Here is a 27052-nt window from a genome sequence, read left to right on the forward strand (position 1 = left end):
CCCTTGGAATCTGCGGCAGATAGACTTTATTCCAAAGCTTTTTTTTTTTTTGCCAACAATATACCAAAATGTAACATTCACATATTATTGTTCATTAGACATAAATACCTGTCCTGTTCCACAAAACTGAAAATGTAAGATATAGGGCACATTGTCCTGGTAAAGTTACAAGACTTGTTGTAACTTTCACAATAAACAATACTTCTTGATTATCTAACACTATATAGTTAAATAAATTACATTGGCATATTTTACGAAAATAAAAGGTGTCTGAACACACGGGGGCAGCGGAAAGTTTTCCAGAATTTGGATCGTCTCCAGTTCATTTGCAGCAGCTAATTAGCCTCTTTTCTCACAGATCTGCTTGTTTAATGTGACTTCAGTGCTTCTGGGTGACTGTAGCCTGGACCCAACTGGATTTTAATACCATTCCATGTAAAGTCTTCTAATTACATCTATAGCACATTCATAAGTATTGGTATATATGTGTACATGGAGCTCATACTGCTGTGGAGTGTTAACCACATTCCTCAGGGGGTTAAAGGTTAAAGAGATGTTGAGTTTGTTTCCATGCATTCTAGGCTGATTAGTGTCACACCCCCATGACACCGTATCACATGCACATAGATGTAATCCGATGCGTGAACTAGGGACAGAGAGAGCTAAGAGTGCAAAGTCAATGACGGATGAGGTTATTGGGCACTGTATATCCAACAGGTCTTTCTACAAAACAAAGACCAACCATTGGTTAAAATCAGTCTGATTGACAGGATGATGATCCCACCCATCGTTGGGACCCCGTTTCACTGTGTGTACTAACACAGTGCCAGCATTATTATTTGAGTGCTTATTGTCAATGACAAAGAGACAGCAGACAGGGAGAGGATGGGGGTGGAGTTCACTAGCATACGATCTTGACTGCCTCTTCTGTAACCATGGAGATGAGGCTGGACCGTGATGTAGCCATTTATAACATGGACCAGTGGAGGCGTAGGCGGGTCTTCTGTAGACCTGGAACAAGAAGGGAATACTTTATTAGATAGATATCACTTAGTAGCTTTGGCTATGACAATCCACACTAAAAGGAAAAAAGTTCAGGTAGCATAGTGGGCTGAAAGTAAAACAGTCTGAAAGTATAACAGTCTGAAAGTAATACAGTCTGAAAGTATAACAGTCTGGAAATATAACAGTCTGACAGTATAGCTAAATAGGAGCATCCAGACTCAAGCACTGCCAAGGGGTCCATACCGTTTACCAATGATAAAAGATACTAAAGCATCATTTTGTCAGCAAGATCAATGAATATAAAATATTTTAAACAGATTTTTTTTGTTGATTAATACAATTCAAATATGTTTTTTTTCTGTGTCCTGTCTGGCACTCTTGCATATGTCCTTTTCCAGATTCTTCTCTGCAGGAAACAGATTAAGGAAGACACTATCCAACAAGAACAATACTGCTGCAGCAAAATACCAGTCATCCAGGGCTAAGACCCAAACAAAACAGTGTGTTTTAGAGGTTGTCTTGTAATAAATCCCCTCAAAAGGAACACCCACAGGGGCAATGGAGACAGAAGAGCTGTTGAGCAGGACACGTTATCAGACAGGAAGGAGGCTGTACTATAATTTAGAGGAGGATGTGGCGCTTGCTGAACGTTAAGCAGCCAGGCCCAGAGGTGAGAGCGAAAGACAACCTGCCAAGCCTCACCTGTCCCCCAGACGGACCCACAGATCGCTGAATTGCCGCCTGCTTGCTTTCCTTGGCTTGCCGCGCAGCTTCTTTCTGGGTGGATGGTGGCCCTTCTCTACCTCCAGGGGGCGCTCCTGCTGCTCGTGGAGGACCAGCTCCGGGATAAGGGGAGCTTCCAGCTCTTCGTTCATGGACAGTGGCCCATGGAAGGGGAAAGAGGGCCAGCGGGGGGGCCTGTCTCTGAAAAATTCGGGGGAAAATACATGCTTGCAAAAATATTCTGAATGATGCCTGAATGTTTTCTAACATTTTCCCAACGTTTTTATGGATTTAGGCACAAATATCATTGTGGACAACAGACTTGCAATCTGGTGATTTAGGGGTCAAGTATCAAAAAGGGTGGTTTAGTTATACCCTTAAGAATTACACATCTGCTACACAGCCAAACTCATTTAAAGACATACTAAAGCGACCTTTTCTGCGTGGTGCTAAAGATCAGGACGTGGGATAGAAAACATTCATGCCTCGAGACCGCGGGTCTCCTTGGAAAAAGATGAATATGACATATGCGTTCCATGTGCCGTCTTCACACTGTCCTCTCTGTTATGTAAGAGAGGCGCCATTACAGTGGGGAAGCCCCCAAATACAGGGAAGTCCCAGTTCTTTCCATCTGACCCAGTGGGACCTCGATTTCAAGCCACAGCCTTGGGTAATTCGCACACTGCCAGCTGTGCCACTGGTGCATTCATACTCTATTTCAGAGCAACTGGAATCAAAAATGATACTGAGTTTAAACACTTAAGCAACCAGCATGTTTACAAAAGAACATTCCACACACTTAACATCCGTATTAATTTAGATTCCAAATAATGTCGATGTAGATTCCATCAGAATATTAGCTTTTTTCTTATATAAGCTTCTTCCGTAGGCCAACCACGTAGGCAGAACATTTGCTTGTGAAAATAATGATTACAACCATTTTTTGATTTTTAAGCAATTTAAATTTTAAGGGGACTGGAATATAATAACACCTATCGCACTAGAGGGCGCTCTCAGACCAGGAAACTGTACTGATTCACACAGCTTGTAGCATGAAGGGAGGCAGGACATCATATAATCTGCCTTTTTGTAGAATCAGCAAGTGGCCCAAGGATTACAAGACTGTATCTGTGAGCATTAAGCAACTGTGTCAGAGTCAATCAGGGGCTTGGTAGTTGTGTGTTTCATGGGCAAGTATAATGAAGCATAAAATATGTGCGTTGCTGTTGAGGAAAAGTTTCTGGTAAGCAAAGAAAATAAGTAGTAATGTCTGATGTATGGGCACCCGTGGTGGTCACAAAACCAACCTCCTCGAATCAACAACTCAACTCCTGCATTGCATTTTTTTGCCAAGTTTATTTTTGTTTTTTTGTTTTTTTTTATCATCTCCAGAATCTCCAGCAAATGGGCCCATTACTTAGAGAGAATTATGAGCCATTTGCTCCAATAAAGGTTCAGTTGCCTTTCTTGCATCCCTGAGCCGAGATCAGAGATAGACGTTGGCAGCGAGGTTCACATAATGAGCCGTAGACGTTTTCCATTTGGAGAAGGCAAGCTTCGGCAGAGCTGAATAGAGGCCGAATTTTCACAACAAACTGAGCAGGGCTCTGCATCTGGTTTTGGTCTGGAGAGTTTGGGGTGGGGGGAGAGGGGGGGGGGCGCTGCATTTGTGCAAGGAAAGACTCCATGTGAAAACCAGTCCGAGAAGCAAAAGACAGACATAAACAAACAGGCCTGCCTGTAACTGTAAGCCGTCGCCGCGGTGAAAAACAGGCCCAGGTACAAGGACCGAATCTTAACATTAAACAAACACAGCTTCGGTGAGCTTGTCTCACATCCCTTCAGCTGTGAGATTGATGTGAGCGCCAGACGCAGCTTAAAATGATTCACTGCCGTCTTACTTCAAGGAAGCCCAATGTATACTTTAAATGACCTTCCAGGTTTACAGGTCACCAGGGCTTGTAGATTGTTTTGGCCGAGGTTAACAGGTTAGGCCACGGCCAGGCACTTTGAACCAAAAGCAGGAAGCACCATAAAATACACGATCAACCTTTGTGTTTTTTGTGATTTATGTCGCTCTGCAGATGTATTTTTCCAGAATGCAAGTATTTTAGTATTTTACATTTATTCAGGTATATGGATGGACTGAAGCGATTAATTACATTTTTAGGATATGATGCAATTTCCCCTCCCGTAACTTGGACTTTAATTCTTTTCAGACAAAATACCCGTTTACTGACCACCATGCTCCCTTCTGCTATGGTTGTGAAACCTCGTACACCAATGGAGGTGCAGTACAGCAGGACTTCCTAGATGCTTGCATGGTTATTCAGCAGAATCGGGTAGACATTACCAGTCAATATGTGGGTGACTCCAACTCAGTGAGGGTGTTAGTACCTGCTGGTAAGCAAGTGTGACTGATTACCTGTAAATCGGCTCCCCTGCAGGTGTGTGTTCCACTTCGTAGCCTTGACTGCGTAGCACATCGATCACTGTATTATTGCCCAGAAAGTGACCTGCAAATTAAATATGAGTCAGTTGTTGCCAACACAGGCGTTTAGAAATTTTTTTATTTTTTTTTAATGCCTTTAAGGTGTTTTATTGAGGCTGAATGCTGAGTGCGCTTTGGTGCTTTGAAGGTCCAAGTGGGATCGTGCCAGTCTTCATAAACAGCCAAAAGGAAAGGTTTTGGGGGAGAAGGTGTGCCGTGTGAAGCCAATACAGGATCTGCAAGTTGTGCATGTTATTCATAGATGGGATGTGGTTTTTGGGCAGTGTTTTTAGAAACATAGTTGTCTGATCTCTGTTGTAAACTGAGATGATAAAAAAACTAAAAACATCAAACCTGTAAGATGTATGAACTTCATGTGACCGTTTTGGGATTTTGGAGAATAGTAGCAAATTCGCTGTGAGTGAATGAGGCTGGCGGATGATTCTCGGAGCGAGACGTTCAAGTTGAAGTTAACATCGGTCGGCCTTCCGCAAAAATAAACGGGTCACGTCAATGTGCAAGATGCGTTCGGCTGTGCCGTACGATCCGACCACATCCCTGGCTTTTATGTGGATCCAGATGTCAAACCTCTGGAGGCCAGCACATTAGCCGGTCTACTGGCTGATGGCGGCCAGGCTGTGCACCAGAACCAGGACAGTTAGCTTTTAACAGGGCAACAACCAGGAGCAAAAATGCACTTAAAGCCTGAGAAAATGATGGTGGATTTCAAAAAGAAGCCGGCAACTCCTGGGACTGGGGTGGACTAGCTGTAAACAGAGACCGCTCAAGACAGAAGATACATCACTGACTAGAATTCATCATAAGTCATATTTTATCTCGTTTTTCATACCCTCCATTTGATGTATGACTACAATCCTGGAATGAGTGGGGATCTGGAGAGAAGCTAGATAACGGGTGGAAAACTGTTCAGTCGGTATAAAAACGTAAAAATGATCAGTTCATGTTTCGATAGGAGAGCCTTCCCCAAGTGGAAAAATACGCAGCTGTAAATACCCTACAGGTTAATTGGGAAGCCAAGACGTCACAGTAGATGAAGGCTGCAGCTGCAGCACTGTTGTAAATGGAATGAAATCACAATGCCAGACAGCACAGGAATGCTGGTCTCTGAAATGCACCGTTGAAGAGTATCAGTGTCCCAATCAAAGCCCACACAGATTACCTTAAGCCCCACAACGCTTTTCTGAGCGTGCATCTGCTTTCCTAGGGCTCACTGATAACCGAGAAAAGCCTCCAGCGTTTATGACGCTCCAAATGTAAAGATAAGGCCTTGTTCTGGCAATGAAGTCTTTGTTGAGCATTTCCTGGATTTTCACTGATTGTTTAAGAATGACAGCAGACAGATGGCCAACTCAGTCTCTCCGAATCTGAGGGTAAATCAGTAAGTAACTTGGGTCAGCCCAAGAGCAGCCAGGTGCCAGTCTGCAAAGATTACGGCGGCTTGTTTCATTAACCGAGGATAATGATCAATTGCGGCTTTGACTCTGGCAGGTTCTCTCTGCTAAAGGCCCTTTCGTTGACATTTTCTCTCTCCTCGGTGCAGAAAATGGGTAATCATGGTCCTCAAGTATCTCCAGTTTTATTTCATACATTGTTACATTTTCAGGTCCTGCGTTGCTCGTAATCTATCACTGAAACACCATGACCCGGTGTCACTGTCTTTCATTTCAGCAATATTGGGTTCCTTTTAAAGCACGTAATATTTATTACTTATCTGTCATACTGTTGGATTATTTCCCTTGAAAATATCAGCTGATTCCATACATAGTAATTGTAAAAGTACACCAGTATTCTATTTAGTATGAAACTGTTTATCGCCTTATCTGCTGTGTTTACGCTTTCTGGTGATTACACCTATTATAGAATCCATTATAACTGCCAGTCATTCTAGAAGCAGTATAATTAATGACTTTAAAGACCAACGAAGAAATTATAAACAGGAACAGTGGGTGGACCACCATGGATTTGTTTGCCTGCCAGCATTAAAAAGGGAGTAACATCATCCAGTAGGAGGTGTAGGAATTAAGGGCCTTTCATAGTTTATGAAATGAATTTGCTGTTGTACATTTATGCATATGGTTACCATGAAACTCCTTTAGCAGAAAGATCCAGCTGCATAAATATTTATGTTGTGTAAGGTGCTTTGGAGGAACGTATCTGCTTAACAAATGAATAAGGTAATAAGTTTGTTAATAACATTAGAGAGGGTTTGTCCTGAGCAGAAAATCTACCTCTGGCACAGGCTGTGTGCTTCATACTCTGCCAACCAAAGCAAGGAGAAACAGCGAAACTTGAAGAGCGACCAACATGTTGCTTGTGCAAGAGAGTTTTATGAGTGTGAGGCATGCAAGCTCACATCAGACCCTTAAAAACAGTGTTGCTGAAGGAAAACCGAGGCCTGTGATCTTTTGCACTGCAATAAATTTTATCGCTGTGGGAATTTATTTCATACAGTGCTTCAAAAATATAAAGCAGAGCATATGAGGACATTAATATGATGCATAAACAAAACATATAAATAAAAAAAAAAACAAATAAATAAAGGAAGCTGTCTTCATAGGACGGGGGCTGGCTGTGGGATGCAAACAGGAACTGAAACGTGAGCCTGGGGACCAGTTTGCCTCATGCTGTGACTTATGACTCAGACTCCAGGAATACCTGCTCTACCTGAAGTACCGCTGCATCTCTAGAGCAGGTCCTGGATGGCATAATTAAGCCGGGTTAGCCCCAAAGCCACTGTCTGGAAGCTCGGGGTCACACAAGGCACCGTCACCCCCATCCAGCCCAATCCAGAAATTGCAACATACAATCTGCAATTTAAGACTTTGAGCGGAAAGCTGCACTGTTATATTTATGTCAGATTTCATTTATGAGGGGATTCCAATGGAACGACTACATCTGACAACACGGAAATCCACCTACACATTAGGGCGGCCCGGTGGTTAGCAATGCTAGCGAAGCAATTCTCCAAGGATGGCGGTTTTAATCCCTTCCTTAATCAGTATTGTTTGGGTTTCCTCCCACAGTCCAGAGACCATAGGTGGCTCGAGACCCTATTAAGGGGGCTTCAGCCCCTCTGAAAAATAGTTTTCCTAAAACCATGTAGCGATCTGTCCTGGGTTGTCGTATTAGTTTCATTCCCCTGGCTTGGCGAACTTTATCATGGGGATCCCCCCCCCCACAAAGGCAAATTTAATCATGGGGAGGGGGGCTGACGCCCCATATTTCTTCAGGGGACTGAGCCCCCCTGAAGGTCAAATCCTAGAATCGCCCCTGCCGGACACATACAGTCTGGCAATCCGGCACCATAATATGTGCGAGTCCCTGCCCATCACAGGGCAGCATCCCATCCATGCTATACTCCAGCATCCCAGCCTTGTACTCTGTGCTACATGTGGCCACACCTGTGACCTATGACCCTGACCAAGATATGCAGTTAGAAGACAGGCTGATGGACTTACACATTAACCCTAACCCCACAAACATTAACCCTACTGACTGCACTCTCTCTGACCTCCCTGACTTCAGTCACACTAAACCTACTCTGCAGCTGGACTCTCCTTCATTAATAGCAGCATAAATGAAGCAGAGCCTCTTTCTGTGCTTTGCATGTCTGACTGGTAGATATACTCACACAAATACAAAGGTCTGTTTATTGGAGAAGGCGAATGAATCAAAATTAAATACTGAGGAGTACACGATATTTTGGTCCCCAAATGTGATCTATGCAAACCCACACACACAGACACACACACACGCACACACACACACGCCTGTGGCCACAAGAGAAGAGCTCAGCTTTCTTCTGGAGAAACGTAACAGTTTCCCTTCACACATTGTCTCACTGGCAGCAGAAATCATTAGTGAGGTTTTTGGATTTATACCTGTCTGTCTAAAATTACTGCGGTCTGGACTGAAAGTGTACCTACCATATATACTGTTCCAAAAATATGTTGTTTTTTCGTTTAGATTCCTCAGTTTGAAACAGAAGACATAAGAGAAAAAGGCCAGTTCCCCAGGATAAGTACTGTGTCTCAAAACCGCAGTGTGAGGTCGGGACACTGGGGGCCTGACAGTCAGCTGGTGTTACAGTGTCACATGGGGCAGAGTGACCACAGGTAGCATGCAAGTGACCCAGGCTACAACCGTCGACCTAAAACAAAAAAACAACTCAAAGCACACTAATAAAACTCCTGTTCAATACAGTGGTGTTGTTTTTAGCTCCCAAAATGTATGATTTCTGTACTTACTCAGGATACCTAGATTCACAGGCAAGGCATGAAACCTTTTGAATTTTTGAACAGTTTCCATAGAAACTGTTCTGATGACTCTGACATCACCTGTGGCGTCAGTCAAGCTGAGTCCTGAAAAGTCACGCTAATCTCATAAAGAAAAAAAAACACATCTACTGATCAGATTTAGAGAGAAACAGATGGCAAAAAAATGCTGAATGAATTAAATGAATAAACGCCTGTGTGTACAAGAAGCTATTCTAGTTCAGATGGATTGAGTGATTAATACTGGCGTGGTAAACTGCGCAGCCAAGCCCGTTAAGGTCTCTCGGCACGGTAAACTGCGCAGCCAAGCCCCGTAAGGTCTCTCGGCACGGTAAACTGCGCAGCCAAACCCAGTATGGTCTCTCAGCACAGTAAACTGCGCAACCGAGCCCAGTAAGGTCTCGCGGCATGGTAAACTGCGCAACCGAGCCCAGTAAGGTCTCTCGGTGCGTTAAACTGCGCAGCCAAGCCCAGTAAGGTCTTTTGCCACGGTAAACTGCGCAGTCGAGCCTAGTAAGGTCTCACGGCGCGGTAAACTACGCAACCGAGCCCAGTAAGGTCTCTCGGCCTGGTAAACTACGCAACCGAGCCCAGTAAGGTCTCTCAGCCTGGTAAACTGCGCAACCGAGCCCAGTAAGGTCTCTCGGCATGGTAAACTGCGCAACCGAGCCCAGTAAGGTCTCTCGGCATGGTAAACTACGCAGCAAAGCCCAGTAAGGTCTCTCGGCCTGGTAAACTGCGCAACCGAGCCCAGTAAGGTCTCTCGGCATGGTAAACTGTGTAGCCAAGCCCAGTACGGTCTCTCGGCGTGGTAAACTGCGCAGCCGAGCCCAGTAAGGTCTCTTGGCACAGTAAACTGTGTAGCCAAGCCCAGTACGGTCTCTCGGCGTGGTAAACTGCGCAGCCGAGCCCAGTAAGGTCTCTCGGCACGGTAAACTGCGCAGCCAAGCCCAGTACAGTCTCTCGGCGTGGTAAACTGCGCAGCCGAGCCCAGTAAGGTCTCTCGGCACGGTAAACTGCGCAGCCAAGCCCAGTACAGTCTCTCGATGTGGTAAACTGCGCAGCCAAGCCCAGTACGGTCTCTCGGCGTGGTAAACTGTGCAGCCAGGCCCAGTAAGGTCTCTCGAAATAAGACAACACAGCATTCCGCTCAAATCCAAAACCACAGTCATGAACACATAAGAAGAAGCTCATAATTCAACTGTCCTGTGCACCGGTGTGTGTCAATAAATGGTAAATTGGTCTACCATCTGACACATTATACTTGCACAGCTATACCCACTTACCAGTTGCTCCGCCCTCTCTTAAAGACTGCATGACAAATGGCTCCACCCACTCCCACAGCAGGTATGATCAATGGCTCCAAGAGACACAATTGAGGAAATCAAGCTTGTGGACCACAGACTGCTCTGACTCGGCTATTCCAGTCTAGCATGGGACTGATCTGTGAGGCTCCCCTCTAACAACTGATGGATTTTCTGCTCACTGCATTTCTGTATGACACATATAGTTTTGTCCAAATAACATTTATTTGCCAACAGTTTTTGACAGATTGAATGAGGAAAAAGAATTCAAATCTACTGTTGCCTGCCGGGCGGCACGGTGGCGCAGTGGTTAGTGCTGGCATCTCACACCTCTAGAACCAGGGTTTGACTCTCCACCACGGCTCCATGTTTGTGAACTTTGCATGTTCTCCCTGTGTCGTTGTGAGGTTTCCTCTGGATACTCTGGTTTTCCCCCGCGGTCCAAAAACTGAGGTTACATGCTGAGGTTAATTGAAGTTATCAGAATGCCTATAGGTGTGAGTGAATGGTGTGTGACTGTGCCCTGCGATGGGTTGGCACCCCATCCTGGGTTATTCCCTGCCGTGTGCCTGCAGCCTCTGGGATAGACTCCGGACCCACCACGACTCTGAGTAGGATAAACGGGTACAGAAAATGGATGGATGGATGTTGACTGCCCCATGACAGACTAGCATTGTGCTTATGGTGCATTCTGTCTCATGCCCTCTGCTTCCACAGAAGGACTCAGATCACTGTAATCCTCTCTTGTAGGGTGGATGGAATTATGGATGGATGGATATTTGAAAGGCTTGGTCAGTAAAACCTACCCCAGAGGATGCTGGGAAAAATGACGTCACACAAATTGCAATATTCTAAATGTGGCTTGATTAGACAGGTCAAGACTCTTTTTCATCTCATTCAGCTATTGTTTTGGCCCAATGATGTGAAGGCACACAAGCATGTAAAAGCCTTTAAAGAGCGCTCTGCAGTCTAATTGTGTAGTTTTCCCTCGGCCATTCCACATTTTCTGTCGTTTACAAATTTGCATTCAGCAACTCTTCTCCCATACATCCATAACCCCCCCATCACTAACCATTTGTGAAGGATGAAAAGGTCTTCAAATCTTTGATCTACAAAGAAAGACCTCTATAACAAAGCATGACAAAGCTGCCCAAGAATTAAAGATGTGATCAAACCCAGCTACATATCAGCTGCCCTTCCCAACAACACTGGGCAGGAATGGGCACATTTTTCAGGCATCTGCACTGACTGTGCACTGTCCCTGTCAGTTGAAATCCACACCTGAACCCTGGTGCATTATGGGAAATCCACAGGCTCACTAAAATGCCATGAGATCATTCCCTGGACAGATGGCAAGCCACTTTCCTACACAATTACTGTGGGCCACGTGTACAGACTGAAACAGAAGTTACTCAGTACCCAGGCACATTCATGCAGACTCTGTTAATTTCTATGTTTTGTTATTGCACAGCAGAAATAGTGCTGTTTCAGGTGACACAGTGCGTAAGACAGCACAGTGTTTAAGGTGGTATGGGCATCAGTGTAAAATAAAGACTGTAGATCGAAGCCACATTAGTAAGACCCACTCACCGGCCCCAAAGGCAAAGAAGAAGCTTTTTCCTGGGTTGTTCTCCAGTAGGGCTTGTACCCTGAGGCCCATGCGTTCATTGCGCTTGTAGATGAGCTCCCGTCGGAAGTAGCTGTCGATCTCCTGGGCTGCCGTGCGCTCGTTGGGGGGCAGGGAGGCATTGTTGAAGTTGGGAACCTTGGGGTAGGGTTGGGGGTGGGCGGTAATGGTGGGAAAGGGCACGTTCATTTCATCATCTTCTCCAGTACGCATTGATAGGGAAGGGGAACTGGCAGCAGGACATTTAAAGTGGCTGGGTGAAGTATTTCAGGTACTGCTGCGTTTATGATGGTATAGCATTAAGGAGATATGGAATCTAAGGAGGCGAAGTCTTTAAGGCCACTTTTGCAGCTGAGCTTTCTTTCCACTCTAAGCTGCCTTCAGTTAAAAGGCTTTAATAATAGCAGGTGGTTGATACCTTGAACAGCTTGGCTCTTTCCGAGACGCATGGATGTAAAACTGAATTCCTTGTATTGCTGGTTTTTATTTTAACTTCTGGCGTAATTGAACTTATACTGCATGATTTAAGTCAGTATTCAGCTGAATGATGGTGTAAATGTTTATGTTTTCTGTGTTGTTTGGGCAGCTTGGGCAGGACAAGTGGAGGTTCTCTCACCTGGGATGTGTCGTGGTTGAAGATAACAGCGTTGAGATCTCCGCAGTTGTAGTGCTGAATGAGATCGTCGGTGGTATAAGGCACGTGCACGACTGCCCCCTCCCGCAGCTTCTCTTGCTGCAGCAGGGTCTGGTTCAGAGCAAAGATCACCTGTGGGGAGAGGAGATGTTCTACTCTGCCTCCTCCAGTGCCTCTGTGACCAAAACTTGTGGGCATGCAACGTGAACACCTTATTTTGGTGACTCAAGAACGGCTACAAGTAAAATGTCAAACAGGAAACCGAAATGATGAGCAAAACACTGGATTTGTATGTTCAAAGCAACCAAAGTTTGGGAAGCGGGTAGGCTAGCTTATCAAAGGAACCAACGGGGGAAGCAAGTAAGCGAGTCTGTCAAACAAACCAATGTTTGGAAGTGAGTACAGGATTCAGAAGGCGGTCAAAGAAACCCCCATGCAATAATCCAACAGGCACTGAGTGGATGGTGCATCCCCATCACACAGATGTTTGCAAACTAAGTTGTCAGCACTCCCTTCTCCACAGTGCATGTAACCAGCCCTGTTAGCAGCGCCATGCAATGATATAGTGTTGACTACCTTAGGTCTCCCGCATGGGTAAGGTTCATGTTCTGCTGCCAGAGTTCGGCCCTCTGAGGTTATTCCACAAAATACTCCCAGTTGTTATAAATCACAACCAACTTTCATCGAAGAACACTTTTCAGTCAGATTGAATACCAAGAGTGGTTTTACAGTTTTATTTTTAATCTAATTCCCTCTGAAAACCTAAGCGAAACACAATCATCAATCAACGGCGATCATTTAATAAAGGAGCAACACTCTTTGGTGGACGGCCCAGTAGCAAGCAGTTGTGGGTTCAGCTAAACTGCAGCCGGATGCCCCTATCGAGTCATCACTCCGCGGCTGTATGCCTGTTGTTGATAAACACATTTGCAAAATAATGGAGCGCCGTATGGAGGTAATGCAACCTGCCGCTATCCCTCAGAAACCGGGACAAAGAGTTGCCTACAAAGGATGAAACGCCATCGGCTTTCACATCTTCCTGACAGGCCACACAGAGCCGCGGCACAGACTGTATGCATGGGAGAGCGATCCTATGACCCTCCCCAGTGCCTCATACCAGGTTTTACTGCCCTACTGGAGAGAGACTCTTCTCCACTCCATTCTTTGGGGCTCATCTGCTCTCAAAACATCTCCCCCATGGGGGATCAGCAGCCCCCCGCTTCACATCCAGCCCTGCCCCCCTCCATGCTATGGGTCAGCGGGGGCGGTCTCCACCCATCCATCAATGAACTTTATTTGGTGGAGCACATTTTCACAGCCAAAGCGGTGCGGGATTCCCCTTTCATCTCCTCACAGAGCATGCCGCCAATCAAAGCGTGCCCCCCCCAATGAAAGTCAGCCCCCTGCTCGCAAGAGCTGCTTTTGTTCGAGGGGCCGTCGAGGGCGGGGGTGGTAGCTTGGGGGGGGGGGGGGGGCAGGTTCCCCCAGCAGCTCCTAGCCTCTCCAGTTCACTGTGCTTTGGGTAACGATGCGGAAGATCACATTCAAGGACGACTTCCCAGCTCCAGTGTGTGGACAAAACTAAAACCGTTAGCTATGTAAATCAAGGGCCCCCAATTACTGTTAAAAGAACAAATAAAATGAAAAATTAAAGGAAATCCAATTTTCAATCCAATCCAAAAACTGAAGACAATAATTGTATGCATTTATACTGTGGATATTTAATTCAGGCAGTTTAGGTTAAGCACCTGGCTCAGCTTTGCACTCTTGAAACTGGTACAGTAACTGTAATCAATTAATACTAAAATGAAACAGGAAAATCTTGTATATTCATGCATACAAGATTATTGATTACTATACCCACTGCTGACAATGTGTTAATTAGGCAACTTATTAGCCCTATTAACTGCAATAAGCTTCTGTATGAGTGTCTGTCAATCTTTCCCAAAGGTGCCAGGCAAGGTGGGACATGCGGTGCTATGGGGAATATAGCGAAATGTGCTCGCTGTTTTATCAGCTGCTTGTTCTTAGCATTGGTAGGTCATTTTTCCCTCAATTAGCTCCAGGATGTCTGGAGAATTCAGTCTGACAAAACACTTACAAGACGAAGACTCAGGGATAACATTAGACTGACTGACGCTGCACAAAGCCGCAAAAATGAGTCACCCACCCAACTCCTCTCCACGCACCTCAGACCAACTGGCCTTCTAATGAGCGAGTCACACTGCGGATGTCCGGCGCAGCTCCAAGTAGCTGGGTGCCCCATCACCAGAATCTCTCCTCTGCTCATGTTATATCTTTAAGAAATATATTCCGCATTGCATTACCCCGTGATGCTCACTATACAGCAAGTAATTGGAGGCCAAGGTTGCTCCTTCAGTGCATCTACATACAAAATGGGCATCGACACACGGCTGTATTTTCCGTGTCATACTTAAGTGCCACTGCAGAGACGCTGGTTCAGCTCTCGCTATTCACTTTGTTCTGTGTCCACGGCACTGTCTCCTGGACACGATTAGCCATTCAGCACTTAATCATTAAAGTGTTTCTTTTGCCGTGCATATTGTGTTTGGACGCTGCTGTGAGGCCAGATGTGAGCAGCAATCAGGGCACTGGCCCCGAGCCACGGAGTTTCACTCCCCCCACCTCAGCCGCCCGCCACCACCGTCTGACTGCCGGCTTCGCTGCTTTAGGTCACGTTTCTGATTGCACAGAGCCCCCCCCACACACACACACGCCCCGCCTGGAGGTGAGCAACATGCTGTCATCGCCGCTTACTGGAAGCGACTCTGAGCTCAACGGCTTGGGCAGGCTGGGGAACTATGCCTTGAGTCTTCAGTAGAGGGAAGAAGCCTAGGCGGGGTGGTGGTTGTTTGGGGGGGGGGGTTTGAATCTAGCATTCCTAACGCGATCCAGCGGATCTAAATGAGGGGGACTCGCTTTAAACCACTGAGCTCTTTTATGACTTTCATTGCCTGCACGGCTAAGAATGATGACAAACACTTCCTTTGAAAGCGCAATGCACACCCCTAGCGCTCGCAATTAGCGTCAGCTCAAAACAGGTGTGTTGGCCTCTCGAAAAGAGAAACAATCCAAAGCTGCTCTGTTTTAAAGGACATAAAGAAGGCTGTCAGAGGCTCCTCTGGAGGGGGTGTGGCCAGTGATATCGATGAGCCCAATCTAACCCTAACAGTAGGCTGGCCTTCTGACCCACTGATTTACTGAGGGCTCAACTTTTACACAAGCAATGGGAGATCAAAGCTTTTTTTTCTCTCCCTCTCCTCCAAGCACTGGGCAGCGCTGGCACCAGCTGCGGTCTTCAAGTGGGCGTGTTTAAAGAGCAGGGCGGGAAAGGCAAGCTCCGCCGGACTCTAACAGACAGGCCGGCTTTTGTGCGTGTGTATGCTCCCTCTGCCTCTCTTTGAACTTTGAAAAGGAAAAAAAGAAAAAATTCAAACACAACCTCCACATTTGAAGTCTGTCCTTTCAATGCGTGCCAAGGAGAGTCTATTGTCCTGGATAATTTGTGAGCTTTCTTTGATGCGCGGTGCCCACATTTGAAAGAAAATAATAACCTTGTTTATACATGCCCTAGCCTTCCGGAACCGGCCTTAGTTAGAGTTACGCTCGCCCAATGGACTTACACAGGACTTAAGACCATATATTTGGTCTGACAGTTAATGTTTCAATTCTAAACGGGTCACCCAGGGAAGAATAAGCTATTTGTTTTATGGGAGCTTAAAGGTTCATGGTAGGTCTTTCATAGCCAAATGCATTTTAAAACACTCTGAAACATCATCAAAGAATTAGAAGAAGTCTTATGATAAATATTGTCATATTTACACCGCATTAAAAAATATTCAACACTAACTGCATCCTGTTCTAAAACAACCACTAGGGGTGCACTAATATACAACCACTTGAAACCAAATAACATTAATGAAACACTTACCTCATTCTTTAAATCAAAATCAAATTACTAAACAAGAAAAAAAAAAAAATATATATATATATATATCAATTTCTTGGTCCATATATTGTTAGGCGTATATATATCGTATATATAATCATAGCACAGATGCTGGCTTACTAAAATGTACCAGATATATTTAATTTAATACATGGCACAAACCAATGGTATAGGCAGCTGATCTCAAACGGCAGGAACATAAATTAAATAGGGTGTGAATCTTTCGGTCAGCCCTCATGTATTAGCAATCTCAGCATCACCGGGATACAGGAGGCTGTCCTTGTTGATGTAGTTCATTAACATCCTCGCTTCCACCAGCAGGCACTCAAACCATCACTGTGTCCAGGCTGCCCCAGTGTCACTGTCAATCAGTGAGAGTTCAGTGTTAGTAGCATTATGAGGTCGGGATGGGGGTGGCAGGCAGGTGGGGGGGGGGGGGGGGGGGGGGAGCACTTTGCTATACGACTCGCGTGTCAGCTGCACCTCCCACAACGCAGGGCTTTCCCCTGGGTTTCAGTGAGTCCCCTATGCAGTGTGGGAAGCTGCCTCCTTGTATGCCACTGCGAAGAGTACACTCACACCGGTGTAGACATTGCAGCTTACTGTGTACACTCGGCCAGCAGGACTAACAAAGACAGCACCTGCTCCCTCTAATCACACCCTCCACAAAAGGCCTGACCCTCCCCATCCTCTGCCAGGCTCCCCCATGACCAAACGTCCACATGTTCAGTGCACGCGGTTCAGTTAATCTAGCTATTCCAAGCTGTGAACCAACATAAGAGGAACCACTGCCTTGCTATGCATTTGCTGTGGTCTGCGGTTCCCTGAATTACCATGAGTGCTTAGTACCTGCTGTTTCTGCAATGAAATGCAGGTGACAAACAACCGGTCACTGGAAAATGCATTCAAAGGACAGTTAACCGAAGCAGGGATGCTGCACTGCAATCTGTCCCAGAAGGGCAATCATCTGCTGGCCAGGTGAGAGCCCTGTCATACAGAGAAAGCCGCGGCAGGTTACTCTACAGAGCTCACTAATTAGCCTCTTTCATTAAATCCATTACCATTTCAAGCCCATACACTGAATTATGCACATCCTCATTCTAAAAGCAAACTGACAGCATTACAGGAAGGCTGTAGGTTTTCCTGGCCTGCACGCCGTCAGCTCCATGCCAGGAAGGTAACTCAATAAAAGCCGGGCCCACAGCTTCTTACCAGCTGAAGGGATTTCTCACTGATCTTAGCTGTCATGACTCCCCTCAGTGCTGTCAAAGGTGTTTACAGCAGTCGGCTCAAACGGTTCCATTAGTACAAGATATACTAGATGCCGTTGTGTAATTCCCCTCTATACTGTGCCCTTATACAAATCACATCTTGTCAGTAATATAATTATGACAAATAATCTTCAAATCAGACGTGTCCACTGGCACAGTGGTTCAGAGGGAGGCCGTAAATACCCCCCCCCCCCCCCCCCCCCCGGCTGGTTGTGTGCATCTGAGGGCAACCCTTCCTTTTACAGTCCCCTAATTACTAAGTAATTACCCTTTAAATATATGGTAAATTAAAGTATATTACTGGTTAATTACCACAGGCAATAAGCAGGTAAATACAGAGGAACTACGGCAAAAATATCCACTAATACCTTTAAGCTCTGGTACCTTTAGATTGTACTTCCTTACATTGTCATGTTTTACTTAGTATCCTTATAGAATTTACATGGTACAGGTGTGTGGTGACTGCATGGAAAAGGGAACAATGTATTACAAAATATACGGTGAGGGCATTGAGTACATTGTAGAAACATCTACAAGAACATACCCAATATTTAGGAAGATGTAGCATGACAGTAGAGGAGAACAGTTCCTGGAGAGGTTGTTACCAAGTATCTATAAGGTAAAGTTTAATAAGCCCTTTATAAATGGGTGCATCCGTGGACAGTAAGTATGCAAGAAAAAGTAATGCATTGGAAAGTGTCCAGATCTTAATTTCCAGATAGTAACAAACTTGGGCTGGTACCAACATAAACCTTGGATTGAGTAATTTGAATTGATGAGTAACGAAGGAGGTGTTTCTAAGAATTGGTTGTCTACTTTCTTAGGAAGAATGCAATTATATCTGAGTTATTGCCAACCTAAACTGGTCCCACTGTACATTACTTAATTAAATTAAAGGACATAATTTTTTTTGTATTTCTGATCTAGTTTCTCTGCATTTGTCTACTTACTACTGTGGTAGTTAATCAATAATAAAGTCTAATTTACATATATTTACCAGGTAATTACTTAGCAATAAGGGGATTGTCAAAGGAGGGGTTACCCGTATGTGTGTGAGGAAGAATGTGCTCTTGATGTTTGCATGGATTCCCACCCATAGTCCAAAACCATGCAGTGTGGTGAACTGGTGCGAATGTGCTCCCAGTGACAGGATGATATCCCATCTAAGAATCTGGGTGGTTCCCCGCCTTCTGCCCCTAACCTCCAGGATTGGCTCCAGACCTCCCCCTCCCCAAAATCCTGAATAGAACAAGCAGTTACAGAGAATGGATGGATATTATTAATTTTCATGCTAAAATAATAGTAATGAATTTTACTATGTTGGGGAAGGGTTTGATGAAGGGCCCCATGGTGGGCCTCATGACGGGCCCCATTGCAGGCCCCATGGTGGGCCTCATGGTGGTGCTCATGACGGGCCCCATTGCGGCCCCATTGCAGGCCCCATGGTGGGCCTCATGACGGGCCCCATTGCAGGCCCCATGGTGGGCCTCATGGCGGTGCTCATGACGGGCCCCATTGCAGGCCCCATGCTGGACCTCATGGCGGTGCTCATGGCGGTGCTCATGACGGGCCCCATTGCGGCCCCATGGTGGTGCTCATGGCGGCCCCATTGCAGGCCCCATGGTGGTGCTCATGACGGGCCCCATTGCAGGCCCCATGGCGGTGCTCATGGCGGGCCCCATTACGAGTTCCATGGCAAGCCCATAATGCCCCCATAATGCCCACTGGTCAGTACTGGCAGTGTCCTGGACAGCAGAGTGTGGCACTACAGTGTCATTATTTCCTTTTTTGTACTGCTGATGTATTTATCCTCTGGAGTTACAGCTGGAAATCAAGGTTGTCAGCAGGAAGCTCCCTTTAAAACTAGCACGAAATAAATGATTTTTAAGGCGGCACATTATCCAGATTTCGCATTTACATTTTTTTTTCCAAAGTACATATCCACTTTTGATACATATATCGCCTTCAGGATGCATATAATTAACTTAAATATGCAATCAGATAATAAATGGGAGGGAAATTATCTTAATGTCTCGCCAACCACATTCACCCATAAATTTGCGAATGAGGAATGTGGCATTGAGACGCATTTCTCTCCTGCTGTCTTCATTTACAAAGTGCATAACTCAAATAACTCACAGCTCGCCGTGGAAAATAAAATCGCCATTACCGACAAGCCGGAGTATCACAACAGCAAAAATTATTACAGTTGCTTCTTCCAAGTGCCATTTGTCACTGGCATGATTTATTTTTTTAAATAAATGGAATTAAAATTACTTGATTAAGCTATAGGCTGTCTAAGGTATATTACTAAAGGCCATTAAACATAAAACGGATCACGCTTTCTGATGTTTGGAATATGGTAATACCGGAGTAAATGAACCCGGCACAATGAGGTTTGGGCTCCCATTGCCATCTTTGCATGACGAAATATACTGCGAAGGTTTGAACCTTTCCCTGTGCCAGACACCAGCAGACCCAGAGGCTGCAGTTAATAGGGTCCATGTCAGAGTCATCTTCCTCGACTGGCTAAAACAGTGGCATCATACAGCCATGGCAGATAATATCCAAGAATGCTCTGTATTACACCTTTAGTAATATTTTCTCTTGCTTTTCACTAAGTTCTGAAACGGCAAAATGCAGCATCAAGTACACAGGACTAATTCTTCATCTGCATCTTGGCACATGTTTCGGCAGTGAGACCTGGGATCACCAATCTGAAATGAAGTGGGTTGTGTTTGCGACGAAAAACATTTAATATTCCACACCTCGATAGCAAGCAGTGCTATTAACACGCTAATTAAAATCCCCTGCCTTTCAGTGGGGGTCAGCCTGGGGAACAGGCTGTTTTGGGAACTTTAACAAATACACATAATTCCAGCTGGTGGTTGTGTATTTTTTGTGTATTGAGACTGTACATTGCCATCTGACTATATTTTGATGCTACGCTGTGGGAAATTTTAATAAGTTAGCTTTCTATGTCATTGCAATGCTGTCCATGCCCCGAGTTCCAGATTGCAATGGAAAAATAAATAAATCCCACATAGTTCATCCTTATTTGGCCCCTCGCTTGGCACAATAGCAGAAGAACAGCACAGAAAAGCTGGATGGAGACAAGTCATCCAACCTACTGTTATGCAAAGTAACATACAGTAAAAGTGCTTCCTTCTGTTATTGAGGAATTAACCCTTATTTGATGTGTAACTGTGTCTAATTACCGGCCTTATCAGCTACAGATGGGCTTTTCGGTTTGAACTGAATGGCGACCGCTGAGTGTTTTTATGTGAGAGGCGTGTGGCCTTTTCCAAATGAGCCCAGCTTTCCGGGACCTAGCGGGAGCCACAGTCATTGCAGAGCAGGTGAACAGGACAAGGACATAGTTGGACGTTGGTTCCTCAGATGTAAGAAAAGTCACTGTGCCCATGAACAGGAAGGGAAGAGCCACTCTGTGTTACACTGTCCCTTTGATTTCACAATCACACATTGGGAAGGTCTCTCTTCCGTTCAGATCAGTTACGGTTGATGAGCTTTAAACGTCCTTCTCAGGTTACATGAATGAGGAGGCAGGCGTAAGGCGTGAAGGTGCAGCATAACCCTCTTTGCTGCATTTCCAAATATTACATTTCAGTTTCATTATATTAAAATCCGGAAAATGGCCGAATGTTAGTAAAAAAAAAAAGTATTATACGATCTCGTATTTTGTTCGCATTTTACAGTAGAAAAAGACTAGCAAAATTCGCAGTAGGTTTTTTGAATGTCACTATGAAATACTTTAAAAGCTTGATTATTTTGAAGTTGTATCGTGCTCAGTGCTAAAATAAATAATCATACTCTATTTATTTCAAAGGAAGTACTTATCTTTCTCAGAGAATTATTGCATTTGTCTTGCAGATCATATCGAAACAGCTGTCCAGGACTCTGCCAATTGTGACACGTGTCCATTATATTTATAGTGAATCATTCTTGCTTTTATTTAACATTAGCAAGCAGGCGAACCTGAAGAAATGCCACCTACCAGGACACAAGCACATGCTTTTATCTCCATGACTACAGTTTCTGTGAGAGACTCTGCATGTGTGCACCAGCAGAGCCAGCAGAAGGTACAGGCCCAAGCTGGTCTGCGGCAGGATCTCCCTGGACTAGAGTGACTTCAGCTAAAAGAATAAAGATGTTTCAGGTCTAAACGTCATTCTGGTTGATCTGCGCTCAGGTCCCCAAGGTCATTTCCAGGCTTTGTTTTTATTATCAAGTAGCCTCAATGTACCTTGTACTTTTATGTCTATGTTAAATGCAAAATAGCCAGCCGACTTAAACAAAACACATCTGACTTACATGAGCTAACAAATGCTGCTCTCTGTCCTTGTCACATTTTTAATACTCCATTGAAAATCATCATCAATCACAAGTTATTGTGTTATTCTCCGTCTGTGAAAGCACAAGTTAAATGACCTGGTTTATGAAATTCCGGTGCCCATTAGCTGAATGACCGACAGCTTATCTTTTAACCATGAGAATGACGCGGAGCAAAATTCTGGAGCATTGGGGCCCGTCGATCGCTTACAGTTTGGCCGATATCTGAAATCGGGATATAAACTCAATCTGAATGCTAATGTTATTAGATGGTATTAGTGAGATTCAGGTTTAATGTCGTCTCAGAGAAATGCAGACTCAGACCTTCAGCTGAGTCATTTAAGCAAGTGACTGGCTGGTCCATGGCACTCACCATCTGCTAGTGTTTTCAAATAAAAGTATTTCACAATATTTTTTGAAAGGCAGCACGTCAAACGTGAAATGCCTAAAAAAATCTGTCTCGTATGGTATGTGTCTCTATAAATAACAGCCTGTGATTAGACATGGCCTCAGATTTTCAGATATTTTTGTCTTAAACTTCTTGTCATCTTCACCTACAGGCAAAAGTGAGTTTGTAATTAACGGGCTACAAGATGCCAAGCAAAAGAGCAGCGTGTTTAAGATATAAACTCAAGAAGGCAATAGCCGCAGTTATTGGGCCCGGGCTTACGACCAAAGTAAATAAATATCAGGCTGTACAAGAGACTTTTTTTAAAACTGTACATAAATTCATGTGTCAAGCAAAGCGTTTGAGGATTCAACATACATTTCACTGACAAATATCTTTTGACACTGTACTGTGACATTATAAGCCAAGGCATTTACCACATAATCAATCCATTCTTACATAAATTTACGACTATAGTATACACTGACACACGAGCACACACACACAGACAGACGCTGACTCTCATTACTCAACAGATTAATGATTAAATAAACAACTTAACATCATCAGGTACAGACCCATTAATGCCCAAACTTTAATACACACTTGCTTCTTAATGCCTACATTCACCCTTAAATGTACTTGCTTATCTGTTACTTTCTGTACAACCTGCCAGAAAGGATTTCTGTATAGCTACTTTGCGTTATTTTAGTGTGGCATCTACCTACGTGTAACAAACCACAGAATGAGTTTGTGTATCTGGGATGTATAATAGAAGATTTCTCACCTTGAGGGCACAAAGCCTTACATGCACTGGATCTCATGTGGGAAAACCGCAACAGTGATTATAGTCGGCCATTTCATTGGATAGACTGTCAGTCATGAGAGACAACCTATGATTGGATAGACTGTCAGTCATGAGAGGCAGCCTATGATTGGGTAGGCTGTCTGTCATGAGGGTCAGCCTATGATTGGGTAGGCTGTCAGTCATGGGAGTCAGCCTATGAGGGTTTAGCCTGTCAGTCATGAGGGTCAGCCTATCAGTGGGAAGGCTGTCAGTGCGGAGAGTCAGCTTATCGGTGGGCAAACCTTCATTTTGGAGATTACGGCTTATCATGGGACCGGCTGTCAGTCATGATGACTCGCACTACACACTCACCTGGGACAAACTGAGTCCATTCAGTGGGTGGCACTGCTCCTCCACCGTTTCCACAGCTCCCGTCCTCTTCCTGGTGCGCTCGGCTTCCTGCGCCAGGTAAAGGTCGAGCACAGGGGCTCCCCGGGAGCGGACGTCGGCTTCCGTCAGTCCGTTCACCATCAGCATGACCCACACGGGCCGTTTGCGTTCCCAGTCGCCAGCCATGGCGTTGAACAGGTACTCTGCATACAAGCCCCGCCCACGCTGGGCCGGCGTCATCCAGGAGGGCAACATTAACCTGACGTACTCCAGGTGGCGCTTGAGCCGGCCATAGAGGTCACCGGGCAGCACATCGCGCAGGTGTCCCCCGCGGGGCAGCATCTGACAGCGGGCCAGGTCAGCGATGGTGGAGGGGTCTGTCAGGTCCAGCTCAAAATAAACCACGCTGCTCTCCTCGAAGGCTCGCTTGGAATTGTCCGGGATGAAGTCCCACACCCGGGTGTACGGGACATGGATGGTGCCGAAAAAGAAGGAGGGGGGGTCCCTTTTAATGGTCCACAGGAATGAGTTCAAATCACTTTGCTGTCCCACAGGAAAAAAAGGAGATTCATTTATTAATGAACTAAAAATGAATTTATCAGTGTTCCACATAAACATTTTCAGCTGTCGACAAACATTAGTTTATATTTCTGCTTCAAAGGTCCCTCACATGCTGCAACAATAACTGTCTATTTATGTTTCTGTTTATTTTTAATTATAACGCCGTTTTGCAGTAATGAAATGCCCAAGGACATAGGTTTCCGTATGGATGGCAGGGATACGTCATGTCTACCAATATTGTGGGTGCAACGTTTGTGTTTGGGGGGGGGGGGGGGCTCGGCGCTGTTGTCGTCCCCAGTGATGTTGAAACCAAACCTACTCCATTGAAAATGTCCATGTTACATGACCTGCAGCCCTGAGACGTACATGTAACTTGTACATCCATTATAGTATCTGAGTGGCGATGCTGTGAGGTAACATTTCACACTGTCATTAATCTAGCTACAAACGAGGCTCTTGACACATGAATGAAAAGACATGGACATTTGATCGACTACAGGTTACGCTGCGTGTGTGACAGGCTACCGTGTGTCCAGCATTTTAGTTATCCTACAGAATTCAGTTATCCTAACGCTTCGATTTTGCCATCTCCCCGCTGTTAGCAGCTCTGCCATGGTTTTATTTGTGTGAGTCTGGTCTTAACAGTCCCCATATAAAAATGGACAGACAGACAGGCAGGCAGACAGACAGACAGATATATCTGTAGAGCAAACAAGACAAAACTCCGCTCAGTTATTTCCTCCTTACACGAACTTACGCTCATCTAAAAACGCTGTTTTGACTGATGTCTTAGGATCCATCTGCCTAAGAACGTAAACTTGTCTAGAAACCTAAGAGGCAGCAGGTGACCTACAGTAAATCACATGGGCAGCTTGCCAATCCAAATGCTTCTTTTTAAACTCCAGCTAGACCGGTTACGTAATTCTACAAGGAACAATTCTCTCATGTTAACGAGAAAACGATTGCAGATATGTAATGTCTAAAACTAAATATTATAATGCAATGTAATAAAACACCTTTTAGGAACCGATGAGGCATACAGTCATGCACCGAAGGAAATCTGTTAGTCGTCTAAGCTGAGGTACAAATGACAGTGCGATTAATTAATTCGGTCGCAATTTCCTGCGTTCTCTGATCAATCAACATCTTAGTTTTTAAACGTACGATGTTAATTCGATGGTGTTGTTTGAAAAGCAATTGACGGACGGCTCCAATAAGTGAATTACGGACGAGTTAAATTTAAATTAACATGATCAACACAACACAAGATACATTTCCTGTGTAATCTGTACTACCTTCAACGCTTCATCGCACCGCAGAAGCCGGCCCGGAAGATAATAGGTCTCGCACTTCTAGTTGCGCGCAGTTACATTTCCACTAGACATAATACTTTTGCAAATAAGCAAGTACTTGGGTTTCAACTGGACAAAACTGTCTAAACCATACAAAATTATATTTATCACTTTGTAAAACGATTTCAAATTTTGAAATGTATTACTTATTAATGTAGTTAAGTCTACAGTGTCGCAGATAAGTTTAAGTAGCCTACGTGAGCCGGGAAACTGTCAACCACCCTGTTGCCTGGTTTTCAGAGTCAGATGTTGGTCAATAGTTCGGAGTAACTGAACTGCATATCTTATTCATATTGTCTAGTCAAAGACTTTCGTGATACAGTACCACTACTACTGAGTTTACAATTCTTGCGTAGGCCTACATGATTCAAACATACCATTTATTACATTATAACAAGGGCGGATTATGTCTGTTATCTCTCCACAGAAATTAATTGAATGAAAGTGGAACAGAAACATCATTGCCTTTGGTTACGATTAGTGTCGCTACTTAATTTGTGTAATTGTAACAATGTAAGTCTGAATTTGAGGCTTTGAATTAGTGTATCCCTGTGTATTATAATGCACTTGATAGTAGCGTATATTCTGTTTAAGTTTTGATCACTGCATCACTGCAGCTGCCGAAAGCTTAGTGATCATATTAACATTTTTAAGATGGGGAATTATTAAGACGGTTCTTGTAAAATACTCACTTTTCTGTTAAGTTGACAGTGGGTTCTTTCTCGGGGTGGCCTCTGCTTCGCATTTACCAGCAAGATGAGAAGAGCTTGAATGCATGCGCCCCAAGCGAGCCGCATCGTAGCTCCGCGAGTGTCTTTCCCGAGTTTCCTCACACTGTTCTGCAGGAATCGGCACTTAACTCACAGAACGTGTCACTTCGGAAACGTCTTGAAGTAGATCCGCCATCCTGGTAGGATACCGCTCAGTTTTTAGAACTTATGAAATTATCAGTAATTTTCCGATGACTTAAAAATCCCGTTGATGGAATACACTATGCCTTTAAAAGGGAACAATGTGCTTCCTTGCCGCAACATGTGATTGAAAATGCGAAAGCGCAGCTCTGTGAATCATGGCTAAACATGCATGCTTTTCGAGGCAAGCGTTCGGCGAGACTTGCAGGGCAACTACATCTAAGTAACTTTAACAATCTCTACTCCCGTTTCCAACTTTGTATTGTCATTGGTCCGGCCTCAGAAAGGGGTCTCCTGAAATCACATTGTGATTCCCAGATCAGCAGAGCGAGAGAAAACACTGTGGGGGAGAGCGCCCGAAATGCATCCGTACGGTGATCCTTTGACAGACTGTTACTAATTACGAGTATAATTCTAAAATTGAGTAACAAGAATAATTAAATAATACTAAAAGACGTTTTAGATTGTGTTGTCCGCTGGCAAATTACAAAGGCACCTTAATGTAACAAAAAAGTGACAATAAAACAGCATGGTGCACTTCCAGCATAAAGTGTTTCTTAACCCCGAATTCCTTATTGCCTCTCCTGACGTGATATTAGCCAGGTCGTTGATCTCCTCTTTCTGGTCAAAGTTCTTAAAGGAGAGCGTAAAATACCCGCTCCGTTATTTCTTATGTCCGTTTTCATCCCAGGCTAAGGCTGCAACACTGGACTTTGAGAAGTTGTGTGAGCATCACTGTCAGGGATCAGCCGCATGTCACCTTATGCCTGAACGCGTCGCGGTTGCGCGCTGTAATCTCATTACAGCATCTCGTCCCCTTTGGCGATCGGGGGGTGGGGGGGGGGGGGGGGGGGGAGGACTCGCACTAGCGATACCGAGGAATTTTCGCTTAACAAAAGAAACGCAGGGCAGTTTGTCAAGGTGATTATTTTGTTGATTTAAACTAATTGCTATTCATTCGCGAAATGATAAGAGCCAATGGACTCAGGAGTA

General features: G+C 44.8%; 1 protein-coding gene across 1 annotated transcript; it reads right to left on the bottom strand.

Annotated features, from left to right (window-relative positions):
* On the bottom strand, positions 1 to 26799 carry trabd2a (TraB domain containing 2A). The gene is made up of 7 exons (XM_049004089.1): positions 25841 to 26799; positions 23218 to 23778; positions 12062 to 12211; positions 11409 to 11583; positions 4154 to 4244; positions 1708 to 1929; positions 1 to 1011 (listed from the first exon to the last, which is right to left on the bottom strand). The coding sequence occupies exons 1-7, from the start codon at positions 25943 to 25945 to the stop codon at positions 816 to 818; spliced, it is 1500 nt and encodes a 499-aa protein (XP_048860046.1). The 5' UTR covers positions 25946 to 26799; the 3' UTR covers positions 1 to 815.
* Positions 26800 to 27052: the final 253 nt, after the last annotated feature.

The sequence above is a fragment of the Brienomyrus brachyistius genome, chromosome 2, assembly GCF_023856365.1.
Source record: "Brienomyrus brachyistius isolate T26 chromosome 2, BBRACH_0.4, whole genome shotgun sequence".
Lineage (NCBI taxonomy): Eukaryota > Metazoa > Chordata > Actinopteri > Osteoglossiformes > Mormyridae > Brienomyrus > Brienomyrus brachyistius.